General features: G+C 41.3%; 1 protein-coding gene across 1 annotated transcript in view; it reads left to right on the top strand.

Annotated features, from left to right (window-relative positions):
• Positions 1-18,759, top strand: part of ARHGAP21 (Rho GTPase activating protein 21) — a 546,622-nt gene that overhangs the window by 464,825 nt on the left and 63,038 nt on the right. Inside the window, 1 exon segment of the mRNA XM_030199291.1 lies at positions 5,011-5,169. Within this exon segment, the coding sequence (XP_030055151.1) occupies positions 5,011-5,169 (159 nt within the window).

Consider the following 18,759-nt stretch of genomic DNA (forward strand, 5'->3'; position numbering starts at 1 on the left):
TTTAGAGCAGCAGTTAGATTTATCATAAGGAAACCCAACGTGACTTTAAGCTCAAGAAAAACAATTTTTTTTTGTGGACCATCAGGAGGTGAAGACCCTAGTAATTCAATTTTGCATTAAGATCTATATAGTTGTCACCATAAATTTTCATTGGTCCCAAATTTTGCATAAGTCCATTCAACATTTAAATGTAAAATGAAACTCTTCAATCAACTCAATTTATTAATAATTTAAAAAGATAACGCAGCTTCAGAAAATCCGGGATAATGACATCAATCAGGTTTTGCAAGTTCTGCATCAGGGAAGATAGCCACCTTAATAGAATCTTTAAAGCTGGCTGCATGAAGTAGCCTAATGGTTAGCACTGTAGGCTGAGAACCAGAGGAAGTGGGTTCAAGTTGCACTTCAGCTCTTTGTGACCCTGGGCAAGTCACCTAACTCTCCATTGCCCCCAGGTACAGAACTTAAACTGTGAGCCAGGGACAGAAAAAGTACCTGCATATAATATATTTCAATCATTTTTATTAAGTGAACATATTCAGCTGTAACATTTCACATTACATAAGCAAGTTCCATAACAGCAATTGGCATATCTTCACATTTTGTCTTTTTATTGATATTAGTATTTCCCCCCCTAAACTACTCCCCCTCCCCTCCCTGTTCCCTACCCCCCTTCCCTCCCCAAAGCCTCCCCCCCTTTTTCCCTTATATCCTGCATATAATATAATATAAACTTTTTTTTTTGTACCACAGAAAGGCAATATATCAAATCCATGACCCTTTAAGTTTGGATTATATTAAGTAGAACAACATACCATCTAAGTGTGGCAGCACACATTAATAGTTATCAGCAAATGCAGCTTAGTAAGTAGGCTCCAGTATGTGACTTGCTATCCCTACTTGTCCTTGCCCACTACCAGGACAGAGTCCTAGCCAGAAACATACCCCTCTGATGGCCCCTCCCTACCCACTGTTCCGCAGCCAAGAAGAAGTAGCAATGGGCAGAGAGCAGTTTTGGCTCTTTCACCTCCCTTGAGCCCTGTGTGGTTGCATCATTCGCACAGCCCTCAGTAGGGCTCTGTCCACTATAGTTCCTATTGTGCAACATTAACAGTGGTAGCAATCACCGCACATTAAGTTTGTGGCAGCGAAAACACCGTATTATTCTTCTGGTTCCTTTTGTTAAAATATTATACCATGGTTGGAAACAGAATTAAAAAATTTTACAAACGGCAAAAATGCTATTTCACAGCTGTCCCGACCAAATATCTATCATTTAATTCAAGAGGCATATGTAAAATTAAATAGTGCTTAATTTCAATGGTTTTACTGGTAGAATAGGCCAATGGAGCTAAATTCTGGTTAAACAACTTTTGGATATGCACAGAGCAGAGATTGTACAGGGCCGGTCGCCTTTGGCATTTTCATGCTAAAATGAGCTTTATTCTGGATACATATAGTAGCACTTTTTTTTAAATCATTGGGCAGGATATCCATTTAGATCCTTGATTAAATACTGTGTACTGTATAATCTATACATGGGCCATCCATGATGCTACTACACCTGTGTTATGACTAAAGCTAGTTGACTTGGTTATTTTTGCCCTTTCGGTGAGTGGTACACAGAGAAGAGTGTAATGGAGAATGGATGATCATGCAGCAGCAGCTGGAGTCACTGGAACTGCAGCTTTGGAGCCTGAGTGGATTTATTTATAGAAATCCTTGTTTCACATTACAAAAGAGACAATTGTACCAGGGCTGAACACTCCGGCGCTGGAGTAATTGTAGGCTAAGCAGTCCCAGTCCACAGAAGGGAATGTAAAAAGTGTTTGTTTAAAAAAATGTGCATATCCTGTAAAGCAGATTATTGTAGTACTGTTTTGAGTATTTTCTTTTTGAAAAAGAGCAGTTAAGGTACAGGAAAGAAATGCATTTTCAGTATTAAATTGCATTGGGATCATTGGACTGTCATGTTCTGAATCTGGAATAGGTGACTGTTGCTGCCATTACAGCTTTTTAAAGTATTAAATGCCGTAAGGCTGTATTAACAATTTCACTGTGATGAAATTATCCTGCAGGAATGTCTCTGCTGGAAGGATTTTTTTTTTTTTTAATTTGAGACAATTCCTAATCCTGGTAGAGATTTTGTCATTCAAATATTATCACTTTTTTTGAATGATAACAGGGCAGCCTTTTGGTTTATTTATTTAGAGAGAGAAAATACGTTGGCCATATAAATGATTTGTGACGGTGTCACAAGAATTTAATAGTGCAAGTAATGGTCAGCTTGGTCTGTTTTGAACAGAGCTATAACTAAATCATTTGAAAGGCAGCAGCCAGCAGCAGCACACACAGTTAAGACAACACAAGCAGAGGATAAAGCGCCGTTTGTGAGCGTTCACAAATTTCAATAGGCTTTTGAGAAGCTTTGTGTGCTAAATTCACAGTACCTAGAAAGTAAGATGCTCACCCTCTCTCTCCTCGGCGCCTCTGTGTTTTTATAATCCGATGTTTAACAGTGGGGACATTTAGGAGATCATTTCAGTCAGTGTATCAAAACGCATGGAGATGCTCAGGCACGTCTGGGAAAATGCAGGATGACCCTTGTGGCTCTAGAACCAGGGAGATGTTGGTTATGTATGGACTGCCATGACTTATACGAGCAGTTAATTGCTGATACAGCTGGTAGGTAGTGGTGCTAACATTTCCTCTATAACTTCAAATATTTCTTTTTCACCAGATTCTTAGAGGGGTTTTCTTGGTAACTTTTTTTTTTTTAAAGGATTTATGTATTTTAAAGTATGTTTCTCAGTATTGAATGTATAACAGGTCAGTCTAGGGCAATAGTGTGTGTGGGCACAAATATATATATATATATATATATATATATATGATTAGAACTAGTGATATTAGTGCAGAGTCTTGAACTGCTAATAATTTGTATTTCTTATGGGCCATCTTTTATAAAGGTTAAAAAGCAGAATGGAATCATTTTCAACTTTCAATAAATAACATGTATTGTGATTGAATATTGAAAAGGAAACAAATGAATCGGACCTTTGTCGTTTTATTACAGTGATTGTGTACTCTCTGAGCTCATTTGCTTCTGTTCCCAGCTTGATACTTAGAACAACAGCCATATAAATTGTCATGATGTTCCCAGTGAACTATTTCCAGTAACCATACAAATGAAGTACGCATGTGTGGAAAGATCGGAGGCACTGGGTTGCGTGGACCCTTAAAATTAGATGCCTGGGCCTGAGAGGATCTGCTGCCGCTGGTCAGAAGAGAAGCAAGTGCTAGCGCAGGCTTGAGTAAAGATAACTGCAAGCATGTTAGGACAACGGGGGGTCAACAAGGAGGGGAGAGAGGTTGACAGTTCAGAATGACGCAGGAAAGAGGATAAAAAAGTGTGGAAGGGAGGGAAAGAAGCTAGAGTAACTGGGAGGAAGATGTGGTAGGAAATAGAGAAAACTTGGGAGGGGGGGAGAGGAGCAGGGAGCAAAGAGAGGCAAAAATTTAAACTGAACTGGGGGGGGGGGGGGTATAAAGCCCATAAAGTTGAATTTTTTTTTATCCCTGGCTTCCAAAATTTTACTAAAAAGCACTGTGAAATGGGCTTAGCACATTTTAACGAGGAATTTTTTTCCTACACATTAAGCCCATTTCTAACCTGGCCCACAAATAGAGCTTTTTTTTCTTTATTTTTGCAGATCCTGCACTAATTTTTCCATTAGCGTACAAGGCCTACAAAAATCTTGACATGTGAGCACTTGACGCCTCCTAAGCCCATGACATGACCCCTCCTGAAAAAAATAACAAAGAAAAAGACATGTGATTTGCGTGCGCTGACAGACAAATTATTGCAAAATGCTTTAATGCATTGTGGTAAGCCTTTTTTCCACGTTAAGCATGTATTAGCACTTAGGGCCCCCCTTTACTGCAGTGGGTAAAAGGTAAGTCTTTTTTTTTTTTAATTAAATGGCCATGCGGCAAGTAAAGCACTTGCCGCATGGCCATTTCGGGGGGAATCCTTACTGCTGCTCATTAAGGTGGCAATAGGGGATCCCGCACTAACCTGGTGGTAACTGGGCAGCATGTGGCACTGCCCGATTACCGCTGTGTACACACCAGTGCTACAAAAATAAATATATTTTTGTAGTGCCGAATATGACTGCTCACTGGGGGTGGGAATTCCTGCAGGGCTGCTGCGGTAACCCGGCAGTACTTCCTTTTTAGCAAGCCACTTTGTAAAAGGGCCCTTTAATGCAGTTAAGTAAAAGGGCCGCAGAGTTCAGGGAATTTTTAACATTGTATTATTTATTTGGATTTGACTCTGGCTCATGCCTTTAGTTGTAGCTCAAAGTGACTTAGACTCATATACAGTAAGTATTTGTCTCTGGAGGCTTCACAATTTGTACTTGAGGCACTGGAGGATTAAGTGACTTACCCAAAATCACAAGGGGCCCCAGTGGGATTTTGAACCCTTGCTTCCCTGGTTCTGAACCTGCTGCTTTAACCATTAGGCTGCTTCTCCCTGATTTATAGATCCTTGAAGAAGGGACTGATGTAGTCTCAAAGACTTGTACACTACAAGAACTTTGTGTTGGTCCAATAAAATGTCACAACTTCCTAAGATTTCCATTTTCTCTAGGACCAGTACAGCCACTGGAACCCTGCTCCCTGCTTCAACCCTAGTATTTCAAACTTTGTTTTCAAATAAGTTGATTCTGCTGTGGCTGTATGAGAATTTGTAAATTAAGTTATGCTGCATGTTTAATATTGTTAATGAAGTGTCCTGTTATCTGCTTCTGGTTCATATTTCTGCACACAACCCTTCTGTGCTTGCAGTGTGCATAAAACAAAGTGATCCCTTAATATTTGACTTTGAATGTTTAAATTCTTATAACCTCTAATTACTGACACAATTCCAGCTTTGTGGATGTTTTTTGTTTTTGTTATCCCAGGCTTTTTAACATCTTAACCTGCTGCTTATTTTCTTCTTCACAGATGAGCCAGCTAGTCCTAGCATTGACCATGAGATTGCCCACATTCCTGCTTCTGCTGTCATTTCCACATCTGCATCCCGAGCACCAACTATTACAACTGTTCCTCCCAGTCCCACTTCTCCAGTCCCTTTACTTCGACGCCAACTGTCACATGACCATGGTAAGTGGAAACAAAATTGTGTTTCTGTGTTCGACTATACCAAATTCATTCAAATCAACAGTTGTATGAATGCCGTCATTGGCTTGATAAATCTGTGGCGCTCAATTTTGGTCACCCAGTGAATCAAGACAAGGAAATACTCAATTTTCTAAATGTAGCACAGTTTTATTAAGTGCTGCTTTAAAATTTCTGCATTACAAACAAGCCACACTGAGGGCCTTGTTTACCAAGGCGCTACCGTTTTTAGTGCGCACTAATGCTCTAGCATTAGTGTGCTCGAAAAACAATAGCATGCCTACAGCGTAGCTTAGTAAACAAGGCCATGAGGGTGCTAGAGACAAAAACTGCCACTGAGCCATATGTTGGGTTTTCAATTATAAATAGCAGTGGCATTAGTTTTGATTGTATACTTATTTCTAGATTGTTAGTCTGCTCTGTCTTAAATGCCTTACGAATTTTCACTGTTCTAACATAGCTGTTTTCTCTAAGCAGAGCATTTCACTGTCGTCACAAATGTGGGTAACCTGATCCCTGTCTTTACCAGTATTCATTATTTTTCCAGAACTTCAGGAATTTCATACCATGATCTCTAATCATACATGTTAGTTCTTTGAAGACCTCTTATTCTGATTTTGTTCCAGTAAAAGCTAAGGCCATTACACTCGAGTTGAAGGTCAAGGGAGAGTTGAAAATGCACCGTTTTGGCCTCTGCAACTACTTGAATCCCTAAAGGCAGGACTTAATTTGTGGAAGAGCAGCCTGGAATGCTTTTCAGACTCGAGAGTGGCAGAGGAGTTCTGATTCAGCCGTATGCACCAACATTTCAAAATGATTAGGGTGCCATAGACAATACAAATAACCCCTCTCTGGTTACAGTGAAGGAGTTGCCCAATACTGGGTAGTCAGCATACATTGGCACTCACAGAGATGGCTGCTATGGCTATCCCCTCCATTTCAGACAGCTTGCAGGGAAGAGGAGGGTAGGGGGTGAGCCTCAAGCAGGGCAGAGAGAAGACACTCTGCTCTGTAATCCAGCCTCTCTTCCCCTGTTGTTTCTTCCTCTGGTCCACCCACCCCATCCCCCAGTTCCACTCTTTTTTTTTTTCCCTCTACAAATTAAGCCCTGTCCAAAAGTGTTGGTGGTAGTTCCTATTGTATATGAGGTACCCTAACTGTGTACTTCTATTGGTAAGAACGTAGGTAGATTTCATTGCTCTGTTTTATAAGAAAACATGAAGAAAGCTTGAATAGTCAACTGCTTGGTAACTAAGTTTTAATACTGGAAAAATGCAATGTTGTGCATTTTGGGCACTGAAATCCAAAGAAGCAGTATACAAAGTATGAGACGCTGATGTTTACAAAACAGGAGGAAGCCCTTTAGGTCATATCTGCTGATTTCAGGGTAGAGAAACAACATAATAGGGTCATAAGAAAGGGTATTACTGGTAGAAAAAAAAGAGGTGATTATGCCATTGTAGAGGTTCTTAAACCTTACCTTAAATACCAACTGGTCCTGGAGACCTTACTTCTGGAAGGGTATAGACAAGAGGCAGTCTAGAGAAGGGCTACCAAAATGGCATGGAGCCTGCATCAGAAACCCTATGAAATGGGCTTTTGAAATCTAAAAATCAGAAGACTACCAGGAGAATATGATAGAGGTGTTCAAATACCTGAAAGCAAGCCTATTTCAGTTCTAGTATAAGAGGTTGTCATATGAGGCTCCAAGTTTGTAGACTGAAGAGCAGTGTCAGGAAATATTCCATTCACAGAAAGGGTGGTAAATACATCGGATCCTCCCAGGATAGGTGGTGGAGGCATAAACATTAACAGTTTGAGGACATTGGATAAGTGTAGAGGATCCTTATTTACTAAAAATAAGAACTCGGAAAGCAAACACTAGTTGCCCAAGTTTAAATCTTATAATGCCATGATTGCCTGAGTCATCAATGATTTATTAGGGCTGCCAGAATGAATGACAAGGTGTTTTAATATGAAAGGTAAAGGTTAATGGGTTTGATATATCGCCTTAAGAAATCGTAATGGAATTACAGGCATCCATGTTATCAACAGGGCTGCCGAGAGACTGAGCAGGGCCCGGGGAAGGCCGCCCCCGGGGCCCGCCCTCGTCTCCCCCCCCCCCCTGAGGTCGCCGCTGCCACTCCCCCCTCACTCCCCCTGAGGTTGCTACCGCTCCCCCTCCTAAGATCGCCGTTGCCACCGCCGGTCTCCCCCCCCCTCCGAGGTCTCCCTCCCCCCCTCCGTCCGCCACCAGGCCAGGCCCCCTGCATTGAAATCGCTGTCTCACCTCCGTGAAAGCAGCGCTGCAGGCAGCAGAATACCTCCCTTCGGCCCGCCTTCCCTCCTTGTGTCCTTGCGGAAGTTACGTCAGACGAGGGCGGGACACGGGAAGGAAAGGGAGGCATTCTGCTGCCTGCAGTGCTGCTTTCACGGAGGTGAGACTGCGATTTCAATGCAGTGTACAGACGGTCGACGACGGAGGGCGGGTGGGACTGCAGCACCAGGTCCCCCTTGGAGGCCCGGGCCCAGGGAATTTTGTCCCCCCTGCCCCCTCCTCTCGGCGGCTATGGTTATCAGGAGTATCTGGCATTCCAAAAACCCTTCCTCGTGGAGCACTCCCACCATATGTGCTCATACTCTGCTTACTACCACACTTTCTACTACTACTTAACATTTCTAGAGCGCTACTAGGGTTACGCAGCGCTGTACAATTTAACAAAGAGAGACAGTCCCTGCTCAAAGAGCTTACAGTCTAATAGACAACACTCCCCTTCTTGGCGTCCTTGTTACTGAGCATGTGCTTTTCTTTTTCCTCTAGGGTCCAATACAACCTGATCAAAAGCATATATTGTAGTTGTTTTTAATTTGTCACTGCCGAGCAGAAGTGTGCATACTAATATGCCTGTTTCCAAAACTTAATGCTTAACTCTTTACCTGATCATTTTTTCCACACTTCTTCATTTGATTTAAAGATTGACCTCTATATTGAACCTATATCCTGTGTATTCCTGTCCCTTGCCCCTGGAGAGGGGAAAACACTTCAGCCCTAGAGGCTGGAATAAGAGAGACAATCAAACTTAGGTATAGGCGCAACCAGTAAAAATCTTTATTGATATCTCACTATTCCAATACAAAATAATTGTTCTCTCTGAGGCAGGTTGTCACACAGAAAACCCAGGCGCAAAGACTGAATAACAAAAACTGCTCAGCAAAAACTTTCTCAGTTTTTGTATATATACTGTTATAAGTTTCGTTTCTCCTAAATCATGTGATTTCTCCTAAAATAACTTATGATCATATATGGATTTTCCTGTTTCCTTCCATTACACAATATAGTACTATACAAAAATGGCAATTTCCTCCATTCTATCATCCTCTCCTGCTTGTGTTCACATGTACACCAAGGGGGGCATTTTCGAAAGAAACGTCCAAGTTGCGATTTGGACGTCTATGCAAAACGTCCAAATCCAGGGGCGGGGAAAACCATATTTTCAAAAAAAGATAGACGTCCATCTTTTGTTTCGAAAATACCGTTAGAGACGTCCAAATCCTTAAATTTGGACGTCCCTAGACATGGACGTTTCTGACTTTAGGTGATTTTCAAAACCAAAGACATCCATATCAAAAACGTCCAACTGCAAGCCATTTGGACGTGGGAGGAGCCAGCATTTGTAGTGCACTGTTCCCCCTGACATTCCAGGACACCAACCGGGCACCCTAGGGGGCACTGCAGTGGACTTCATAAAATGCTCTCAGGAACATAGCTCCCTTACCTTGTATGCTGAGCCTCCCCAACACCCCCCCCCCCCCAAACCCACTACCCACAACTGTACACCACTACCTTACGGGTGAAGGGGGGGGCACCTATATATGGATACAGTGGGTTTTGGAGAGCTCGCTGTTTACTCCACAAATGTACAAGGTTGAGAGGGTATGGGCCTGGGTCCACCTGTCTGAAGTACACTGCAGTACCTACCTACTAAAACTGTTCCTGGGACCTTCATGTGCTGTCATGGACCTGAGTATGACATTTGAGGCTGGCACGAAATATTTTGAAAGATGTTTTTTGAGGGTGGGAGGGGGTTAGTGACCACTGGGGGAGTAACGGGAGGTCATCCCTGATTCTCTCCAGTGGTCATTTCGGGCACCTTTTTGTTGCTTTATTTGTAAAAAAAAAAACACGTCTGGGTGAAAATGGCTAAGTGTTCGTCAGGGACGTCCTTGCTTTTTTCGATTGAGTCAAAGATGTCCAAGTGTTAGGCACGCCCAAGTCCCGCCTTCACTACGCCTCCAACATGCGCCCTTGAAATTTGGACGTCCTTGCGACGGACTGCATTTGGAGACGTCCAAAATCGGGTTTCGATTGTACCTATTTGGGTGTCTCTGGGAGAAGGACATCCATCTTCCAATTTGTCAAAAGATGGACGTCCTTCTCTTTCGAAAATGAGCCTGTTAGTGACGTTTGGCTAATGCCTTATCAGTAAAGCGTGCTCCCAGCGTGCCAAAACCATGTAGCAAACTAGTATGAAACACCTGGTATCTTTCCTCTCTGAACACACATTTCTGTTGGAACATCTTGGACTTTGCAAGGTCCTCAGTCTCTCATCACCATCAAAGTTATATCCGTGTGTGTCTGCCATATATGGCCCGCATAGCCTCAGTTCCTCCTGAGTTTGCACTCGGCTTACATGCAGCTGCAGGAAGAAAGTAAAATTATGCTGATGACAGCAAAACTAGGAAATCTGAGGGCTAGCAGGGCCATGTTGCGGGCCTGGTATTGGGAGGAATATACAACCTTACATAGTCTAGTTACCTTTTTTTTTTTTCTTTTTTTTGTCCGAGGGATTTATAAATATAGTTTTTTCCATCATGATTATCTCCCTATGTAGCTTTGCTTTCATATCTGTCCCCATAAGCAAATCTCATATGTGAAAATATTTTTAAAAAGAGGACAACATGCAATAAGTTCTTGCATCTGCTGTAGGCTCCTGTGAGGGATGAGGTCTTGAGTATCATTCTAGGCCTAACTGTTGTAACTTCTCCCCAAGTGTCACCAGGAACTCCATAGTAAAAGGCCTGAAGTGTCTCAACTGACTATATAGGTTGAGTCCACCCATTATCCCCATCTTCTGAAGAATGTCCTAGCAGTGGAAGCTGCACCAGATCCAGAACATCTAGGTCCTGTCCAGGTTGAAAGACAGTGTTCGACTCCAGAAAATCCCTCTCCAGTGCATCTGTTTGTCTTTTGCTGTATCATGATGATCCCTTGGCGTTTCTCACTGCGTCTTTAAAATATTGCCATAGGCTAGGGGGACCCACCCCATCCTCCTCCTGAGCAAGCAATAGCCACCCGATAGGCCGCTAAAATGACACTTAAGCGTCTATCCGGCAATCCGATGCTGATTATCGCTGGATAGCAGCTTAAAGATAGCCGGTTTTATCATGCGATATAACCTGCTAAATAATTTTTAATACCTGACCGGCCAAGTTTGTTGGCCATATTTGGTACCACAATAGCTGGAATTACTTTGGCTGGTCTCACTTTACAACACTCAGTGCTGAATATCAGCATTGCCAGTTAAAATTGGACCGGCCAAAGTTAAACTGGATATTCAATGCTGGTCACCGAAAACAGACCGACATTGAATATCCAGGTTTAGACAGCCCAGCTATGTCCCCTGGTCTGAATATTGGGACCCAGGTGTTTCAGACTTATTTTATGCCCATTCCAGATGAACCTCCTCACCATTATGTCACAACTCTTAAAGAAATTCTTTGGAATCGCTATAGTCAACTGGATAAATAAAAACAAAATGCATGGAAGAATCATCATTTTAAACACCACAATCCTACCCTACTATGTCAGCATTAAATTATGTCACTCCTCCAAGTTCTTAACAGATTCTACCAATGGGATGTAATTTAGCTTATAAAGGTCTTCCAGTTTACAGATATGCAAATTCCCAAGAATCTAAAAACGTTGAGGCACCTTCTAGAATAGGAAGTCCTTTGGGAGCTCATTTTTAGCAGTGTTAAATAACATTTTTTCAGTCTTATTCTTATTAATTTTATATCCCAAGTATCTTGCTAATTTCTCTATCTCCCAGACCAGAAAAGTTAGAGATTCCCTAGGATTGTTATCAAATAGTAAGGTGGTATCCTATATAATAATTCTCACCTCCAACGTTCTAATGTGCCTGGTACCTTGGTACGGAGGTGGTCTGCTAGGCAGTTTAGAATGCACTGGCGTCAGTGATGTCACTGACAGCTGATTCCCTGCTTGGGAAACAGCTGTCAGTGCCCCCCCTCGGCGCAACACCCAAGTCCCTGCCCTCAAAACCACGAGCTAGGTCCCTACTCATCCCCCTGCCTACCAATCAGCTCTCAGTGCCCCCCCCCCCTCGGCGCAGCACCCAAGCCCCTACCCCCCCTCGACGCATCACCCAAGACCCTCCCCCCGGCGCATCACCAAAGCCCCTACCCCCCCCCCCTCTCGGGCACATCAACTCCCTCGCCACCCGCAGCCGCCAGTACTAACGCCTAAATGCCTAATGCCAGTACTGAAGAGTGCCAGAGGGCCTATAGCACAGACTATATTTGGGATCGCTTGACATGGAGTCAGAGGAGCCGGAAAACAACGTTCCTGTCACCATCTGGGACGTGGGCGAACAGGACAAGCTGCGGCCCAGCTGGAAGGATTACCCGCGACCCAGCCAACAGCAAACAGCGACCAAGGAAGGGGGAAGAGTAGGGAAACACGCGGAGCGTGTTTCCCTACTCCTTCCCTGCCTAGGAATCGCTGGAGACTGGCTGCCAAACTAACGAAACGACCGCACACCGACGCACCACCTCCATCATTCAAAAGGCATCCACTCTTTCTTCAACAGAAATGCAAACTAATAATACAAAACAAACAAAGAATACATGGTTTCTCAGGCGGCTGCAGGTAACTCCCCACCCCCTTCCTCTTCCCCTTTTGCCGAAGCGGCCAAGGACATGCCCAACCATCCCCAGCCTCAGGCAAGCTGTCTCCCACCTTGGGGATTCCCCGAGCACCTGGAAAAAAACAGCGCTGATTCCTGCAGCGCATAAGTGTTCCAGCATTCCCCTGCAGCTGGCCTGAAATGGACCAAACATACCAGATCACCCCCCGACGGCCCGAGACCGTGCTCTTCTCCCTTCCGCCAACTTAAAACAACCATCCCCGTCCTCAGGCAAGCCGTCACCCACCTCCAGGATGCCCAGAACCCCAGCCCAATGGAAAAAGATGGCGCTGCTTCCAACAGCACATTTCTCTTCCAGCATTCCCCTACAGCAGCCCTGAAACGGCCAAAAAATACCAACAGACAAAGAACGTGCTCCTCTACCTTCCGCCCATCTAAAACAACACTGCTGCCTCAGCACAACACAAAAAAAAAACCATGGAAAAAAAAAACAACACTCAACAAAGGCTGACCCCCCCCTACAACCACATTTACATTTCACCAACAGAAAGACCCCCCTCCACAAACCTCCTTGACAGACAAAACCACACACACACAATACAACAGAAACACACCCTCAAAACCACACACCAATCCAACCCACTTTGCCAGCACAGCACATCCCCCAACCCCAAGCAAAAAACAAAACAAAACAAAAAAAGACACACATCAACAACCTGCACACACACCGCACCCTCACACACACACACACACACAAAAACCACATGCTAGCGCCCGTTTCATTGGTTTCGGAAACGGGCCTTTTTTACTAGTATATATATATATACATATACACACACACACACTATGAGTATTATGTATGTTGATGGCATAATCCGTCTAGAATGCTGGTGATAGAGTGGAATAGAAATGTTTAAATAATATTTACAAATACCGAATACGAAGAATGAGCATTGAGCTTTAACATAAATAATAAAAGAAGCAACGTGAAATTGGAGATCATGTTTATTTCAGTAGGATTTAGCACAGTAGAGTCCCAGATTATTTGTATTTGAATTTAAATCACTATTTGGCCAAATACAAATCATGTATTCAGGGCACTATTCAGGGCCAAATTGAATCAAATACGAATATTCGGTACAGCCTTACTTTTTGTATTAAAAGTCCTTGCATATATGCTTTCTCCACTTCCTACACAGAATGTAACTAAACCTCTCCTGTGTCATTGTGAGCGGAAAACTCCTTCCACTCCCATTGTAGCCAGAGGTGTATATTCACATTAGCAAAGAGGTGTTTGTTCTCCAACATGTCTCTTGAGTGGTGTGGCCTGTCCCCCGCCAGAGACCTGTTAACCCTGGGGAGTTAAGTGTATGTCCCGCTCACTGGTGCATTCCAAGAACTCATTCCAGCATCCCTTTCCCTTTTTATATCTCCCCTGCCGCCTTCTCGACCAGATGATTAAAATACCCTTATTCTTCAGTGCACCCTGTTATTGCAATATCAATTCAGTCTTTTCACAATGAAAAGTTAGTATCTAGTCATGTATAGATCCTCCTCCACTGGAAAGACCTGAATGCAGACCATCCAAGACTTGGTCACATTAGGTAGCCTACTCTGTCTTTAGGTGCTTTCCTTCTTAAATCCCTCACAGGGATAACCGGCAAAGCATTCCATTATCTCAGCCGTATGTCCATCATCAAGTCTTGATTCTCTCAAGTCTTTTTTTGTTTTGTTTCATCTTTGCCCAGTTTAATCTGACTGATTATTCAGGCTTTCCGTGTCCAAAGATTTTTGTATTTGCTGTTATGCACTTGTTATCTGGCATTTTCTGTCCTTTAGTCCATTTAGCCAGTATCTTTGGGCTGGATTCACACAACTGTCAGTAGCTAGACTCCGCTTTTAAAGTTCTCCAGGCTTCCACTGTTTGCCCGAAAGAGTAAAAGTGAACCAGAATGGGAAATTCAGCAGTATTTAATTTGCTCTTTTGGTATATCTATCACCGATTTCAACTCTTTTTTGTGAGCGTGAATGCTGGTTTGTCTTGAATAATTTGATCGTGTATTCTATTATACTCCAACTAACTGTTTTTTTGTGAGCGTGAATGCTGGTTTGTCTTGAATAATTTGATCGTGTATTCTATTATACTCCAACTAACTGTTTTTTTGTGAGCGTGAATGCTGGTTTGTCTTGAATAATTTGAACGTGTATTCTATTATACTCCAACTAACTGTTTTTTTGTGAGCGTGAATGCTGGTTTGTCTTGAATAATTTGATCGTGTATTCTATTATACTCCAACTAACTGTTTTTTTGTGAGCGTGAATGCTGGTTTGTCTTGAATAATTTGAACGTGTATTCTATTATACTCCAACTAACTGTTTTTTTGTGAGCGTGAATGCTGGTTTGTCTTGAATAATTTGAACGTGTATTCTATTATACTCCAACTAACTGTTTTTTTGTGAGCGTGAATGCTGGTTTGTCTTGAATAATTTGATCGTGTATTCTATTATACTCCAACTAACTGTTTTTTTGTGAGCGTGAATGCTGGTTTGTCTTGAATAATTTGAACGTGTATTCTATTATACTCCAACTAACTGTTTTTTTGTGAGCGTGAATGCTGGTTTGTCTTGAATAATTTGAACGTGTATTCTATTATACTCCAACTAACTGTTTTTTTGTGAGCGTGAATGCTGGTTTGTCTTGAATAATTTGATCGTGTATTCTATTATACTCCAACTAACTGTTTTTTTGTGAGCGTGAATGCTGGTTTGTCTTGAATAATTTGAATGTGTATTCTATTATACTCCAACTAACTGTTTTTTTGTGAGCGTGAATGCTGGTTTGTCTTGAATAATTTGAACGTGTATTCTATTATACTCCAACTAACTGTTTTTTTGTGAGCGTGAATGCTGGTTTGTCTTGAATAATTTGAACGTGTATTCTATTATACTCCAACTAACTGTTTTTTTGTGAGCGTGAATGCTGGTTTGTCTTGAATAATTTGATCGTGTATTCTATTATACTCCAACTAACTGTTTTTTTGTGAGCGTGAATGCTGGTTTGTCTTGAATAATTTGAACGTGTATTCTATTATACTCCAACTAACTGTTTTTTTGTGAGCGTGAATGCTGGTTTGTCTTGAATAATTTGAACGTGTATTCTATTATACTCCAACTAACTGTTTTTTTGTGAGCGTGAATGCTGGTTTGTCTTGAATAATTTGAACGTGTATTCTATTATACTCCAACTAACTGTTTTTTTGTGAGCGTGAATGCTGGTTTGTCTTGAATAATTTGATCGTGTATTCTATTATACTCCAACTAACTGTTTTTTTGTGAGCGTGAATGCTGGTTTGTCTTGAATAATTTGAATGTGTATTCTATTATACTCCAACTAACTGTTTTTTTTGTGAGCGTGAATGCTGGTTTGTCTTGAATAATTTGAACGTGTATTCTATTATACTCCAACTAACTGTTTTTTTGTGAGCGTGAATGCTGGTTTGTCTTGAATAATTTGAACGTGTATTCTATTATACTCCAACTAACTGTTTTTTTGTGAGCGTGAATGCTGGTTTGTCTTGAATAATTTGATCGTGTATTCTATTATACTCCAACTAACTGTTTTTTTTGTGAGCGTGAATGCTGGTTTGTCTTGAATAATTTGAACGTGTATTCTATTATACTCCAACTAACTGTTTTTTTGTGAGCGTGAATGCTGGTTTGTCTTGAATAATTTGAACGTGTATTCTATTATACTCCAACTAACTGTTTTTTTGTGAGCGTGAATGCTGGTTTGTCTTGAATAATTTGATCGTGTATTCTATTATACTCCAACTAACTGTTTTTTTTGTGAGCGTGAATGCTGGTTTGTCTTGAATAATTTGAACGTGTATTCTATTATACTCCAACTAACTGTTTTTTTGTGAGCGTGAATGCTGGTTTGTCTTGAATAATTTGATCGTGTATTCTATTATACTCCAACTAACTGTTTTTTTGTGAGCGTGAATGCTGGTTTGTCTTGAATAATTTGAACGTGTATTCTATTATACTCCAACTAACTGTTTTTTTGTGAGCGTGAATGCTGGTTTGTCTTGAATAATTTGAACGTGTATTCTATTATACTCCAACTAACTGTTTTTTTGTGAGCGTGAATGCTGGTTTGTCTTGAATAATTTGATCGTGTATTCTATTATACTCCAACTAACTGTTTTTTTGTGAGCGTGAATGCTGGTTTGTCTTGAATAATTTGAACGTGTATTCTATTATACTCCAACTAACTGTTTTTTTGTGAGCGTGAATGCTGGTTTGTCTTGAATAATTTGAACGTGTATTCTATTATACTCCAACTAACTGTTTTTTTGCTACCTGTATGACTTTTTCAATCAAAGAATTTTTCTGGAAGGGAGAGAGAGAAGGAGGGACTTAACTATTCTATTTTCTTGTTATCCTGCTGTTGCAGATGTCCATGCCAAGGCCCTGGCTCCACTTCTCTGTATGCCCTCTTTCCTTTCCACTAATTTTACCTTCCTCACCACTCTGTGGATGCTCTGGGTATCTCCACAGATACTTTTATCATTCAGGGCATGCTAAAAGACTAGTATTTTAGCAGCTTTTCATTAGGATGGGATGAAGTGTTTAGTTCAAGCCACCATTCAGGGTAGTGCTTCTCAAACCAGTCCTCAGGGCACACTCAGCCAGTCAGGTTTTCAGGATATCCACCAATGGATATGCGTGAGATAATTTGCAAGAAAACAGGGCAGTCTGTGCATCGTTGGTTGAATAAATTAATCTTCATAAAGATTTCTTCGTCTGTTCTGCTTTTTGTGTCACCATCTGAGATAATTTGCATGCACTGCCTGCTTGGTTTGCAAATTTATTTCATGTATTTTCAATACCAGTGCATCTCTTATGTACTGCATACACTGATACTGGATCATTGCAGTTAACAAAAAGAGAACTAGGAATACCTAGGAATTACAATATAATCTTTCTCTAAAGTAACATGAGTTACTAAACAGATATAATCTCAAACTTCATGTTTTACATTTCTCTAGAACAGTGGTTCCCAAGCCTGGTCCTGGAGGCACCCCAGCCAGTCTCAGGTTTTCAGGATATCCACAGTGAGTATTCATGAGAGAGATTTGCATGCAGTAGAAGCAGTGCATGCAAATATCGCTCATTAATATTCATTATGGATACCCTGAAAACCTGACTAGCTGGGGTGCCTCCAGGACCAGGTTTGGGAACCACTGCTCTAGAATATATTTTCGAAAAAGATAAGGGTCCCCCTCCCCCCCCCCCCCCCCCCCAAAAAAAAATCCTGTAGTTCACTTCAGATCTTATTTTTGCAGCCTGAAAACTAAGTAATTTCTAATATGTGTGAATAACATAAGACTGCATTGGCTGGGAAATGTAATCTAAAGTGATCTCTCAGACATACATTATTCTTCGTTGATGGAAACTTTAACAATCCAGGTATATAGTACGCTCTCTTCTCAGTTTATCTGAGAATCCAACATATGACAAACTGCAGTTATCCAAGTGTGACAAAATTAAGGATTGAACTATAAATTGAAATTGAGCAAAATCTAAATCTCTAATCTGACTTAGTTTCCTTAGAATTAAAAAAAAAAAAAACACCACCTTTTTGGTTAGATGATTAATATCAGACTCAAAAGATATGGTGCTGTATCACAAACTCAATTGGAGTACATAAGACAATGGCTGGGTGGGACTCAAAAGCAGAACTTACATTTTTTTTCTTCAATTTTAATGAATGTAGAGAGACCCAGTCTTCCACTTGACTTATGTATATAGGATTATGAATGATTGCAAAGTTTGTGGAAGTTTGACTATTTTAGTAATGTCATCTACATAGGTGAAAATGTGCAAATCAAGGTTTGTTAGCTTTTTGCCCAATGATAGTGGAGCGTTCTAATGCTACTCCACTTCTCATGCCACAAATCAGACAAAATCCTCATCATTTTGACTTGGTAAGAAAGATTAGATAGAAAAAAAACCAACAACAAAGTACTAAGATAATACCCTACCACAAATTCTAATTTTATTAAATTTTAATGACAATATCTCATGATCTATTATATCAAAAGCGGATGCTAAGGAGTAGCGTAGTGGTTAGTGCAGTGGACTTTGATCCAGGGGAAATGAGTTTGATTCACACTGCAGCTCCCTGTGACTCTGGGCAAGTCACTTAACCCTCCATTGCCCCTGGTACAAAAAAATAAGTACCTGAATATATGTAAACTGCTTTGAATGTAGTTGCAAAAACCTCAGAAAGGTGGTATATCAAGTCCCATTTCCCTTTCCCTTCCTTTCCCCCTTATTTAATGTGCTCCTAATCTTGGAGGACAGTGTCCCTAAAACTATCTCTGGGCTAAAGTGTTTTTTTCTGAAGCTTGATTGTGATGCATGCAAAGTATTGTATATTATGTCTTTCCTGACTGGCTTGGTGTGTGTCCCAAGGACTGAGTTGAGAAGTACTGATTCTCAGGGAGGTGACATCACTTCCTCTGGGATAGTCCATTCTTAAGAGGCTTAGAGCCCAGCTCTAGCGGGCCCTTTCTGTTGGTAGGGCTGTTTTACTGTTGAATACATACATTAAAAAAAAAAA

This window comes from Microcaecilia unicolor, chromosome 1, assembly GCF_901765095.1.
Source record: "Microcaecilia unicolor chromosome 1, aMicUni1.1, whole genome shotgun sequence".
NCBI lineage: Eukaryota > Metazoa > Chordata > Amphibia > Gymnophiona > Siphonopidae > Microcaecilia > Microcaecilia unicolor.